General features: G+C 37.3%; 1 protein-coding gene across 2 annotated transcripts in view; it reads left to right on the plus strand.

Moving 5' to 3' along the window:
• The window catches only part of SNF4 (sucrose nonfermenting-like protein), a 268765-nt gene that overhangs the window by 212446 nt on the left and 42589 nt on the right, over nucleotides 1-13730 (plus strand). For both annotated transcript variants that reach the window (XM_089402672.1, XM_089402673.1), the window contains exons 10-11: nucleotides 6942-7005; nucleotides 7317-7386. In XM_089402672.1, the coding sequence (XP_089258798.1) occupies nucleotides 6942-7005; nucleotides 7317-7386 (134 nt within the window). The remainder of the gene's footprint in view (nucleotides 1-6941; nucleotides 7006-7316; nucleotides 7387-13730) is intronic.

Here is a 13730-nt window from a genome sequence, read left to right on the forward strand (position 1 = left end):
TTGTTGCTAGGCCGTAGCTACTGGACAAGAAGGGACTATTGAAGTGTGCTGAATCATCTTGGAAGGCTGACTTGGTGGTGGAGGAAGGTCTTCTGGTTAGGTCTTAAGGTCTTGGTCTATCTCAATTTGATTAGTGGAAGAGTTTGACTAGGTTTTCCCCTAGAGAGGGGTTTTAGCCTTGGATGAGTGTCTACCTCTGGTGTTGTTGATCTTCATGTTTTGATTTGATGATTGCTTGATGAAAAGAAGATAAAAGAAGAACATAAAGACAGTTAATACGACTACAAGAATATCACACGTAATTATCAACATAAGAAAATATTTCTTCATTTCCGAATTTTCTAATAGATTGAACTTCCGATCACTTGGATACACCAGGTCTTGCCAACATGCTTTTCGCCAATTGTTCTACCACTTGTGGACATGAAGATTTAATTACTAGAAGGCAAGCTGATCATCTATTATTTGGGCAGTGTGAAGGTGTAAACGTCAAGAGTTGCATACTGATAGATCTTTTTCACTTTAAAACGGTTTGGATATATTAAATTTGGAACAAGGAAAATATAACTAAAAAGGAAAATATATGGTTGCACCAATTCATTGAAGACTTCATAAATTTTATGGTTAAAAAGTGTAGAACCAAAATCTAAGCATAGTCATCTGATCCAGTTCATGTTCGTGTTCGAATTCGACAACAAAGAAATTCGTAAAAAAAATTTGTTTATTAATTGGACAGTGTGGAAGTGTAAACATCAAGAGTTGCATAATGATAAATCTTTTTCACTTTAAAAAGGTTTGGATATATTACATGTGGAATAATGGAAATATATTAAAAATGGAAAATAGAGGGTTGCATCAACTCATTGAAGTCTTTATATGTCTTACGGTTAAAAGTTGTAGATCCAAAACCTAAGCATAGTCACCTGGTTCTTGTTCATGTTCGAATTCGACAACAAAGAAATTTGGAAAAAAATTTCTACCCAAAACCTTTGATAAGAATTGGCTATAAGTTCAAGTCTAAGTCACCTGACACGGGGATTCGAGTGTCGAACTCAGACACGTTGACCCCACCAAAAAGGACACGTAGGATTCGTTATATATATATATATATATATATATATATATTAAAAATTAGATATTTTATACACAAATTCTCATTAATGATACAAATTCATTGGTTTCAAACATAGATCTTCATCTAGATGTTAGTTTTACTATTTACAAAGTAAGTTAGTAACATTATAACATGCATAGTACATACAAAATTCAAATATCTGCACAAACCCTCACAAACCTCATAAACCCTTTGAAACCTCATAAACCCTCATAAACCCTCCCTCATAAACCCTCACAAACCTCAAACCTCATAAACCCTCCCTCATAAACCTCATAAACCCTCACTTTTTTGGGATTAGAATCCCAAAATTGAGACATGATGTGTCTGAACGGGACACAATCGAGATTCGATGGTGTCCCATTTTTGGATTCGAATTCCCATCGAATCATGTCGGATTCGTGGGATTCAGACATGTGGCTTGTTTTGGACGAATCCGGTTTCATAGGTTCAAATATACACACACACACTCACATACAATGGGAAAACCTATAACCTATCATAACTTAGTTGTCAAACCAGCAGTGGGGACAAACATCACTAGCTGTTATCCACAAATGCAGGTTGACTCATCACTGTTATTAAAGGAAAATCACACCACCTGGAATTATCCGCTGGTGGTCCATTAGGGGTAGACTTTCACTCCTTCCGGATGCCTTTAGGTCTTGGGCCGTTAACCTGTTTCCTTATGTTTAATGAAGACGAGGTCTTAGCCAAGTAGAAGCAATATATATATACAAACAATTATTTTTAATATATATTAGTTTAAATTAATTTATAACCTATATGAATCATACCTCAAGCTACTATTTTAAATAATTGAGTCACAATAAATATATCTTCATTCCTGTTCATGGTCATATTACCGTCCATGGCTGCTAACTTGTTGCCGCCACAAATTGAGAATTTCGTCCATTTCGATGGGGTTATCAGGAAACCGCAGATGCTAGATATTATGCCTCACATCACCATATCATTTTGACAAACATCGATGCACAATCCATCCAAAGTTGTAACTCATAGCAGAGGCAGTGTTACCCTATGGCCAATTTTCACCATAAATTATTATTATCCAATTTTTAAGGTCACGGCCAAGCCAGTCACCAAATTGGTGTATGAGACCCCCTTGTTTGTGGGACAAGGGACCCACCTCCGCGCAACGATTTGACTGCTAAGTCTACGAAGGCATACATATCTACCCCCCTTTGGTTTTGAACTTCTGACCTCTTAGGAGGAAACACATGCTCTTAACCATTAGGCCCACTCAAGTTGTACATTGCTTGTGCTCAGCCCACATTATTTTCATACGAATTTAGTAAAGAACATCATTTAATCTGAGATAGTAATTTCTGTTGAAACAAGTAAATTTAACTGTGATTTTTAGCAGAAATGACATTTATATCCTGCTGAATTTGAAGGATGAATATGAACAAATTTATTTGTCATCCCTTCAAATTTGGCGAATTTCAAACTTGATCATGATAAGTGGCCAAACCCAGTGACTTAGAATTTAGAACCCAAGTGAGAAATATATGTTTGGAATATAACAAAGAAAAAAATGAAAAATGTATGGCATACCTTGGTTTAATTATCATTTCCTCTGTGGCATCTCATTTGTATAAGTTTCCATTTCAACATAGACCACATTCCCTTGTAACTGAAGAACCAAAATTATGGTGGGAACCGGGATCTGTTTTAGAAAAATCTCTGTTGCAATTAATACCCCATTACAAAATATGCACAAGTATTTTGGCCCGCACTGCAAGTATAATCTTTGTCATCATCTGACTGTCAAACTAGGGAATGAATATTTTTCGTGGAGAACTGGTGCCATATGGGTGTCTGTAGTGGGTATCTAGATATCCCATAATGATCAAGCGGTGTTTCCCAAAGCCTCGTGTTTTTGGCTGAATTGTGTTGACAAGGAAACATCAACGTAGTTGATTAAATTTAAATTATGAAATTGTCACTATTGACAAGGTCATATCAGTTGACAAATTAATTGAAGTATGTTATGATAATAACAATACTCAAGGTTAACAAGTAGCATCTTTGAATTGAGAAAGAAGGACATCCTAGACCTTAATCTAATTGCCATCCCAATTACAAGATCCATAGCTATAGTCAAATGACTTACTCACATTCACATTAAAGGGGACACAGACACTCTATTTATGTTCCATTCTAATATGATTTCCTTTCGAAAACCATACTTGAGTCTTATCAAATTTTCCCATGATAAGTTTCATTAGAGAATATTACCGATAGATAATTCAGATAATGTTGACCAAGGTTGGATTGATGTGCCTACATTGTACAATGCATTATTATTGTTCTCAGCTTTGACAACTATTTCGTTTCATTTCAACCTCTGCTGTGAAGATGAAGCCTTTCAAGAGGAAGGGCATGCTATATAGTATATGCTGATGTTGGGTAGCATCGGATGTGCTGTAGCCACGAAATTTGGTGGAGAAGTTGGGGCACATGAGATCTCCAATACCCAGAAAGGGTTTGGGCAAATTCTAAACAGATTATGAGATATTAAAACAATTAATATTTTTAATGGACTCCCTAAGTACAAACTTTTAGGGAAAATAAAATATTAATGTGTATTAATATGAATTTGTGTTAGAATGGTCCAAAAGACAAGGATCAAACCAAATCTAATCTTAGCCATTGATTAGGGACTTAATCTTGGTCATTGAGATGTACAAGAAAAGTATAAGAGAAGGATTGAGGGTCACTTGGAGAGTACACCAGATGATCAGTCATTCTATTCTCTAGAGTGGGGTTTGCTAAGAGAGATAGAATCAGTGATCGGGAGAGCCGCTGAGGGGCATTGAGTACAGAGAAACAGAGAAGGCAAAGATTGTGCCGGGAGAGCAGCGCAACAGCCAAGGAGAGTGACACAGAGCCAGCAAGGGCTCATGCAGGGCCACGTAGAGGCAGCCAAGTGCTGCGCAGAGCACCAGAGAGGCCAACATGTTTGACGCAGAGGCCCAGAAAGTTGACGTAGGGCCTCCTGGTGCTGACGCAGGGCCAACGTGAGACAGGGAGGGGTTAACGCAGTCCAGATTAGGCAGACGCTTGTAGAAATTTACAGGGTAAGTTCCACAGAAAGAATACCAAAAGGACACCGCTCACAACCAGATCTCAAATCAATACACCAGTATTTTTGACGTGGTTAAAACCCTCAGAGTGCAAGGAGGGAAACAGTCCACGGCCTGTCCCAACGTGGGTACTACAGGCAATTTATTAATCAAAGAATGAAAATTTACATAAGCTTCTCTCATGCACGGATTACCCGAACAATGACCCTCCATGCGCTTTAAATAGAACTCATGGACCAATCGGGTGTCAAGCCACGGATCAAGTGTCGGTAATACCGAGGTGAGAGTGAACCGTCGGATCACTACATATCGTGACCATTGGATTGTAAGTTACAAAATGTACAACGGTAAAGAAACACACTTTACCTAACTCTATACTAGACCAAGTTGAACTTAACTATATCCTATGTGTCGGAATATCCTAACATCCCCCCTTAAGAACAACTTGGGATAGGATTGAAGGATTTACAAATATGACACAATAGGAGAAGGAAGGAGGCACTAGAGCCTATCCCCCCTTAGTGACAACTTCCTGAACTCCAAGCATATATCGAAGTTTAGTGAACTTCACCTCTGTGAGAGCCTTTGTGAAGATGTCTGCAACCTGATCATCTGTTGGACAATATTGCACTTCAAGAACATGGTCATGAATGAGCTTTCTGATGAAGTGCATGTGTAGTTCAATGTGTTTGCTGCGCTGATGCTGGACTGGATCTTTGCATAGCTGAATGGCACTTTGATTATCACACCAAAGTGTGGTTGGATGCTGCTGCTCAAAGCCAAACTCTGATAGGATCTGACGAAGCCACAAGGCTTCCTTACTAGCTTCCACGGCACCACGATACTCTGCTTCTGCTGACGAAAGAGAAATGGCAGCCTGTTTCTTACAAGCCCATGTAATAGGTCCTGAACCAAGAGTGAAGACATAACCGGCAGTAGACTTCCGATCATCAGGGTCACCAGCCCAATCAGAATCAGTGAAACCAACTAACAGAGGAGCTGCTTTGGCAATGTAATGAATCCCAAACTGTACTGTACCTCGAACATAACGAAGTATTCTTTTAGCTGCTTTCCAATGACTTTCACGGGGGTTTTGCATAAAACGAGCAACAAGGCCAACAACAAAGGAAAGATCAGGACGAGTATGGGTTAAATACAAGAGTTTTCCGACAAGTTGACGGTATAAGGTAGCATCACGATACTCTGCTCTGATACCATGTAGAAATTTACAGGGTAAGTTCCACAGAAAGAATACCAAAAGGACACCGCTCACAACCAGATCTCAAATCAATACACCAGTATTTTTGACGTGGTTAAAACCCTTAGAGTGCAAGGAGGGAAACAGTCCACGGCCTGTCCCAACGTGGGTACTACATGCAATTTATTAATCAAAGAATGAAAATTTACATAAGCTTCTCTCATGCACGGATTACCCGAATAATGACCCTCCATGCGCTTTAAATAGAACTCATGGACCAATCGGGTGTCAAGCCACAGATCAAGTGTCGGTAATACCGAGGTGAGAGTGAACCGTCGGATCACTACATATCGTGACCGTCGGACTGTAAGTTACAAAATGTACAACGGTAAAGAAACACACTTTACCTAACTCTAACCTAACTCTATACTAGACCAAGTTGAACTTAACTATATCCTATGTGTCGGAATATCCTAACAACGCTGGGGTTGCAGAGCAGTTTTGTGCTGAGTAGCTGCCGGAAGGATTTTTTGGGGTTTCAGGTAGGAGATTTCTCTCAAACTGTGAGGTATAGCTGCTAAGGAAATTCTCTGTTGGGTAGGCCAGTGTCGGCACCCAGATTGTACTCTGATATTGCGTAATAGGAAAACCATCAGATAGCTGCACTGGTTTTTCCGCATTGGGTTTTTCCGGGGACATTGGTCCAAAAATAATGGTGTCATGTGGTGTGTTTGTTCTTGTTTCTTTTAATTGCTGATCTGTAATATGTTGAGCATGCACTGGTGTTTATTTTCAGTATTTACTTTGTAAATAACTTGTTAACGAAAAATAACAAGTAGGTAGGAATAAATCAGAAAAAGTGCATGAAGGGTTTCTAAACTAAGTAAACTTAGAAACTTCAACAGTGTATACCCTATAAAGTATAAATATTACCTATTATAGTAATGCACACATTATTAAACCTTATAAAATTTTGGAGGGTTATCCCATACAGTTATATAGACATGGAAAATTTCTTGTATTCTAATCGTCACTCTTCAATCCTTCAATCAATTATATTTTCAGCGTGCTTGACTTTTATTCATATTCACAAGTAACAACCATAAGGCTTGTTTCACAATCCCTGTGTTTAATGGTTAAACTCTGCCCACTTCCTATAGTGGATATGTAAAAGTATAGTAAAGGGGTTAAGGCCCTTAATGAAGAGTGTAAAATAAGGACACATTTCGTTGGCAGTTCCTTTATACTATGACAATGACAAGTAGTATGTGGCCTTGCTCGAAAGGTTAGCTATAATGCTTTTGCTATGTGTGAAACATCAAAACGCTGGTGCCAAACCATGAATTCTATTGATTTGTATGTATTCATTGCTTGAAAGTAAGGTTTTGTTTGGGAAACATGTAATTTTTGAACAGACTTTTAATTGTTCATTTATCTATCACCAATACAGTGTGAACTTTTATATATGTTAATGAGAATTGTTGTAGAACCACCTAACAGCTTCGTTGCTTCTGTGCAGCTCATGTTAGCGCAATCCCAATAGTTAATGACAATGGTTCACTACTGGATATATATTCTAGAAGGTAAGCCATTTTATCCACCATTTTTGTATTTTTCTTTGCTTTCTCCCTATTAATAGTGAATTTTAGAAACAAGGTGTCATTTCTGTAGTGTTGTATGTCTATTTGTAGTGAATGTTCTTTTCTTTTGAAGGTTCCATTAACTACTTAGCAGTTTGGAAAAATATGTCAAAGACTATTTTTCGTAGTCCAGAAAAGAAGTATGATTTATCTGTTTAAGTATTGATTGCAGCCTCAGTCAATTACTCTTTCTTATAAATTATAGCCCATTGGTTTTTCATTATTATTTATATTTTGGTGCATTCATATTACAGTGACATTACAGCTTTGGCAAAAGATAGAGCATATGCCCAAGTGCAACTTGACAAAATGAATATTCAACAGGTAATTCTAAACTATTTTCTGTTGTTGCTTGTGAATAAGTTTTCCAGGTAATCTTCCTTCGTTTTGGTCATTTCAAGTTGTCTGAATGTCAAATTATGTGGTGACTTCACAAGAAATACTGGGTGATATTAATGACTTAATTTCCAATGACTATAACCTTGCCATATGACTACCTCTTGTGGCTCATGGACATTTATTTCATCTGTCATGACCACATAATAGAGATATACTAGCTAGAGAAAATGTTATTATATGAAACATTCTTGGATAGCTTAATGAAATAAGTTTTCAAAAGCATAACTCAACACATGTGTGAATGTTATTTGAGCTATAGCCGATGGGATAGGTAAATAAGCCCAAATTTAGAGTAGCACCCCTTCACACTTGTTTCTTTTTCAATGCATCTTACATTATATCGACGTTCAATAAATTCACATCAATTAACACATCATATAGCAAAGAATATCCATAATAACTTCCAAAACATGTCTAACATAGTTTTGATTTTAGTAACTAATTTGACACCAAATTGGTCACCCCAATTGAGCTCAGAGGATTCTGTGTTAAAGATTGTCTTGCCTCTCCTCCTGACAAAATATCTTGTAGAATGGTACTCAAATCTCCCTACTTTGAAGTCTAATTTCCAATTATTCACAACAGCTGCTCCTTTCCACCAAAGTGCACTCACTAACTATTAACAACATAGTATGCTTTTCAGGGATCTAATTCTAAATGGACCAACTATGTTGAATTTCCAGAAGCCATGTTTCTTTTTATCTTCTTTTCTATGAACTATAGCAGGCTCGATTGCGAAAACCTTTTTGTGTAGCCCAGGCACCGGCTTTAATAGCTGGACTCAGTTTGAGTGTCCTCCAACCAACATTCAGGATTTAAAGGAGGCTTTGACCAATTTGAAGGTCATGGCCAAGCCAGACACCAAATTGGTTTATGAGACCCCTTTGTTTGTGGGTTAAGGGAACCCGCTCGACTCATGGACTATCAATTATTTACAAATAGATATTTTATATTAATGACTCCATGTGTGCCAGGTTAAAATCTTTGCTTGTTTGTTGTTAGTTAGCTAGTAACATGTAAGAACTGCAACCATTGGTATTTTCCCAGTACATTTGAATTTTTGTTGATGCCATTTTTTGTTCTTTTTTTTATGCGAATTGTTCATATATGTAACCAAGGCTTGATAGATAAATGGAACTTGCACTATTCTGTTAGAGTCTGATACCTGTAGGTGATTTTATGAAGTTAACTATGAATGCATTTTGAGTAATGATTTTGCCCTATTTTGTGGCAATGCCACATGGGATTTCCATGGCAGACTTATGTCGATTGCTGCAACAAATATGTAAAAGACGGCATAGAGACTTTTGATATATCACTAAAAGGAAGTCTGCATTGAGGCATGAATATTGAACTAGGGATGAACATGTTCTTCAATAGGAAAACACACGTGTATGCATGTATAGATATATTTGAGAGAATTTTTTATGTTATCAATTTTGTGTATACACACACATTTATAGCTCTTCTATATCTCCATCTTTTAATACAATCCGACTACATGGAAGGCATGAGCCCAGTAGGCCTGCAAGACAAGAATATTAATACAAGGATGAAGAAAGAACCAAAAACATGCTATGAGTTACATTAATTATGTATTTTGTGCCAATTATGAGATGGGGGCTTAAATATATTTATATTTAAGTTAGCATTTTCTGGATGTAAATGTGTTGGATATTTTGAAAAGTTACGATTTGAATGTAGGGGGAACATCATTTCTATCTATCTATATAGTCTAGTTGGTTTGCTCACTTTGTTTGAACTGACTAGTTTCAAGGCGAAGATTGCTAAGAGGTCATGGGTTCAAGTCTGATAGAGTTCCTTTGGGTTATGAACACATGTTGAAATCTAACGAAATTTAGCATGTGGGCCATTGATAAAGTGTGAGGAAGTCCCTGGAGGGTTGGCTCTATTGGTTGTTGTTAGTGTTGTTGAGTATTTGGCTAGTTTAGTGTTGATAGGTGCCCAATTTGAATCCCCTTGGGTGAGGCACACTAGTCTATGCCAATGAGCTTACTAATGATGCCATCGATAAATATAGGGAAGCATCCCTTGGGTTTCCTTGGAATGAATATATATGTATGTATGCATGTTCCTCACTAGGTAGATTGATTGGTGTCTATTGCATGCTTGTAAATGGGAGGTTGGCAATACGATCCCTGTGGGAGGGTTTTGGGTTACGAGCGTCCTACCTCGAACTCATTATTCCTTTCACCCTTTTTGTGCAGTTGGGGTTGTTTATAGGGTTAGCTAGTTCAAATGCTACAACTTTAATTAATGAGGTGCATGATGGCTAGATTTTTTCACAGTAATAGATAGATGTTATATTAGAAAAGGTTATGGCTGAATTGTACAATGAGGTTTTACTAAATGGTTAGTAAGTCTAATAAGCATGAGCCAAGAGTCTTCCAATACGCACGATCCATCCAAAAAAATACTAACATTGATTTTCCAATACCACTTGACAACATATCCAAATATGTATTGTTTCACATATTAGCCTTATAAGAAAAAAAAACAAAAAAATCAAGCTATTGTACTAAAAATATAACTAAAATTGAAATGCTTAGAGGGGGATTTAGTACTCGTGTCCACCTACATTGTTAGTTCATTAGTTTCCAATACCATACAGATAGTGTTGATGTCGTTTATCCGAGAAGGAGCTCTAGTATAGAGGCCAAAGTGATCTAGAGGGGTTGGCAACAACATGGTCCATGAAGGTTCTAAGTAAGCCAAAGGTGGCGAAATAATTAGGGGTAATAGGTAAGAAGGAGATGGCAAAACAAGCAAAGGTATCCTTGGAACTATAGGTAGAGGAGAAACCATAAATGTTAGAGGGAGATTGACGTGGACCATGTTACCACAAAATCTAGTAGGCATAGTGCAAAGCCCCACTAGGCAATCTAGATCTTTTGGCAACAAGAGATCACCATTGTCACCTTTGAGGCTTCTCTCCAGTTGTTTAGTGGTGCATTTAATCCCATAAGGGAGGCTTCCCTATAAAGATCACCTAAGGATATTCAATAAAAAAAGACTTAATGGGGATGCAACGTCTAATGATTGAAGGAAAGTTATTGACAGAGCCTAGAAAGGCTAAGATAAATGGCGCCCAAAGTTTAGGTATGCTTCCTAAAGATCTATGTAATTTAAAAAAGAGACGCTATAAGTTAGGGTTTGTAAGGTATGCAAATTTAGGGGACACGATGGTATATAGCAGTTCCGAAAGATAATCTATCAATGATGGATCAACAATGGAACAAAGCTATCAAAGGGGCGGACTAGGTTGAGGGAAAACAATGTAGTTTTATGGTTGAAACTGTTGAAATATGTAACTAGGTTTAGTCTTCATAATGTCTTATCTAATCACGATTTTATGTATTTGATGTAAAGAGAAAAACAAAATTATTATTGTTATTTTGTAGCATGGGTTTCATGTTCAAGTTCGATTTATTTATAGGTCAAGCATCGATTGTGTGCTTCTAGGGATTTGTCATAAAGGCTAATAGTCAAAAGAGTCACTGTCTTATGTAATAAACCCTATTGGGCACTTTATATCATGTAAAGAGAATTTATGTAAGTTAAAAAGTGTCATAGTCCTCCCCTAAGACCAAGTCGGCCTACAAAGAAACAAGTCGACCTAACTGTGACAAGTTGGCCTCGTTAGGGTTGTTCGAGCTCCAAGAAAAGGCTATATATTCAAGGCATTCAACCACACTTGAGGATAATCCAATAAACTCACAAGAAGACAACAAAAGAAGACAAAAGTCAAGCGAATAAGAGGAGAACTCAAGGAAGAAACTAGGGCATCATCTCACACATGCGTGTAAACTAGGGCATCTTTTGCAGTAGCAAGACCAAAATTGCAGTCACTATAGAAGGCTGAAGTTTAGGGTTCAAAAGGATCAATTTGATAATCGAGTTACTAAGGAAGAAGCAACTCCCCAAGTGAAGGAAGAAAGAGACATTTCTCACCATCTTTTCCCACATGTGTGAAGCTAGGGTTTTTGCAATTAGGCTGAAAATTGTAGTCATAAGTTGCAAGTCCGAAATTTTGGTCGAAGGAAGAAGTTGCAGTAGTTGTGAAGCAAGTTTGACTTGGGTTGACTTTGTGAGAAGCAAGTTCATCAAGGAGAAGTTTGACTTGGTCTTGGAGGTGTCTTTTTCTTGGGTCTTAGGTCTTGGAATTCATCATTTGAAGATTCTATAAGAAGAGAAGAATTCTTAGGGGTTTTCCTCTCAAGAGGAGAGGTTTTTGCCTTGGCTTACAACCTATATCTTGTGTCCTCCTGTGTTATTGATCTTCATGGTTTGGTAGTTGTTTGATGATAAAAGAACACTATAATAATAATCAAGTAAAGAAGAAGCTAACTACAAGTACACCAAGTTAAGTAAGGAACATGACAAGTAGCTATCAAAATTAAGAGAAATCACCCTAATCTCGCTGCCATTGATTTCTCAACATGGTATCAGAGGTAAGTTGACAAGAAGAAGAGGTAGTTGGAAGATCACTCCATTGAAGAAGGATACATAAAGGCCAAACATAATAAGAAAATCAAGTCATCAAGGAGAGCTAAAGAGCATCAAGGAAGACTAGTCTAGACTCTACACATCATCTTGAAGGAAGAAACTCTTGAAAGAAAAAATAAGACCACAAGGACCCCACCTCGACTCAAAAGACTCTACACACTTGAAGTATTCTTGGAAGCATTCTCATTCTATCCAAAGGAAGCAAGAAGAAGCAATTCATCATCATCAAAGGAATTAAAGTGATCTCCCTCACATTGAAGAAAGGATCACATCTCAAATATCCTTGAAGAAAATCATCTCTCCCCATCTAGAAAAAGAATCATTGTCTTTTTGAAGAAAGAAGATCATAAGGAAAGCAATCATCATCAAGAAGGCATATTCAATTGTCAACAACAAAGGAATAGTGGAAGTCAACATCATCAAGAAGGCATCTAGTGAAAGACATCATCATCAAAGAAGCATCTTCACTTAACAAGTAAGTATTCTATATTTTATGTCTCAATCTACAATGACTTCTTTCTGCAAGGAGAACAACAAACTTGTTGGGACATCGAATTACCTTGCATGGAAGAAGAGAATAGATTTGATCCTCATAGAAAATGAAGTTAGTGAATATGTCACGAGCTCAATCACCAAACCTCCTCAAGAGCAATCTCAAGCACTATCAAAGTATATGAAAGGAGAAGTAAGAGCTCAAAGAATCCTTATTGAGTCAATCAAGGATTCTCTCATTCCTTATGTAGCAAAGTTGAAGACATCGAAAAAATCTATGAAAAGTTGGTGGAATTGTTCTTTGTAAGTACTGTAGGAGAAATTATATCATTAAGAACCAAACTATATAAGATGAAGGTATCAAAGGAAGAAGGGGTAGCCTCATACCTTATGAGGGTATCTCAAATAAGAGATCAACTACAAGAGCTAGGAGAAGTAATGTCTAATCGAGAAATGACCACCATTGTACTCAATGCACTACCAGATGAATGGGGCAACTTTGTATTAAGTATCTATGGAAAGAACGAAACTACCCCATTCAATGATCATGTGAACAATCTCTAGCATATGCAGCGATGTCAAGGAAGAAAGGAAAGTCTCGGAAAAGATTTCAATGCTATGAATGTAATGAATATGGGCATTTCGAAAGGAACTTTCCTAAACTCAAGGAGGACAACAAGAAGAGAAAGGAAATAAATGAAGCCCATGTCACCAAAGAAGTAGTAGAACCTGAAAGGAAGAAATCAAAGAAAGAAGTGATAGACCTCCACTATTAGAAGGTCTCTCACACATTTAATTTATTTTCAAGCACATAGAAGTTAGCAAGTAAAGTAGGAAGCATCACAGTCATGATAAGATGCATTATAGGAGAGATTAAGATGACATCATCATAGAGGCATGGAAGGATAGCCAAAGTAGAAATTTATATGGTTGAAGCAATCATAGTACATGGTAGAAAGGAAGTAGCTCATGGCATCTTCAATGGAAGCATAAAAGGATAATCCAAGTAGCAGTTTGAATGATTGAAGCACGTCATCTAGCAAGATAAGAAGATAAAAGTTTGTCACACCTCATCATTATTAGAAAGAAGCATTTGCTGAATGAGGATCATTAAGATCCTCCATTGGAATCTTTGTTAAAAGGTTTACCTCTACATAGAAAAAGAAAGTGTCACATAGGTGGTCTACATTCCACCTTGTGTGGATCCACAATTTAGAAGGATGATGGTATGATGGCAAAAATGTGCATCA

This window comes from Pinus tabuliformis, chromosome 2_1 (assembly GCF_031772625.1).
Source record: "Pinus tabuliformis cultivar Carrire ecotype Pingquan chromosome 2_1, CPIR1, whole genome shotgun sequence".
Taxonomy (NCBI): domain Eukaryota; kingdom Viridiplantae; phylum Streptophyta; class Pinopsida; order Pinales; family Pinaceae; genus Pinus; species Pinus tabuliformis.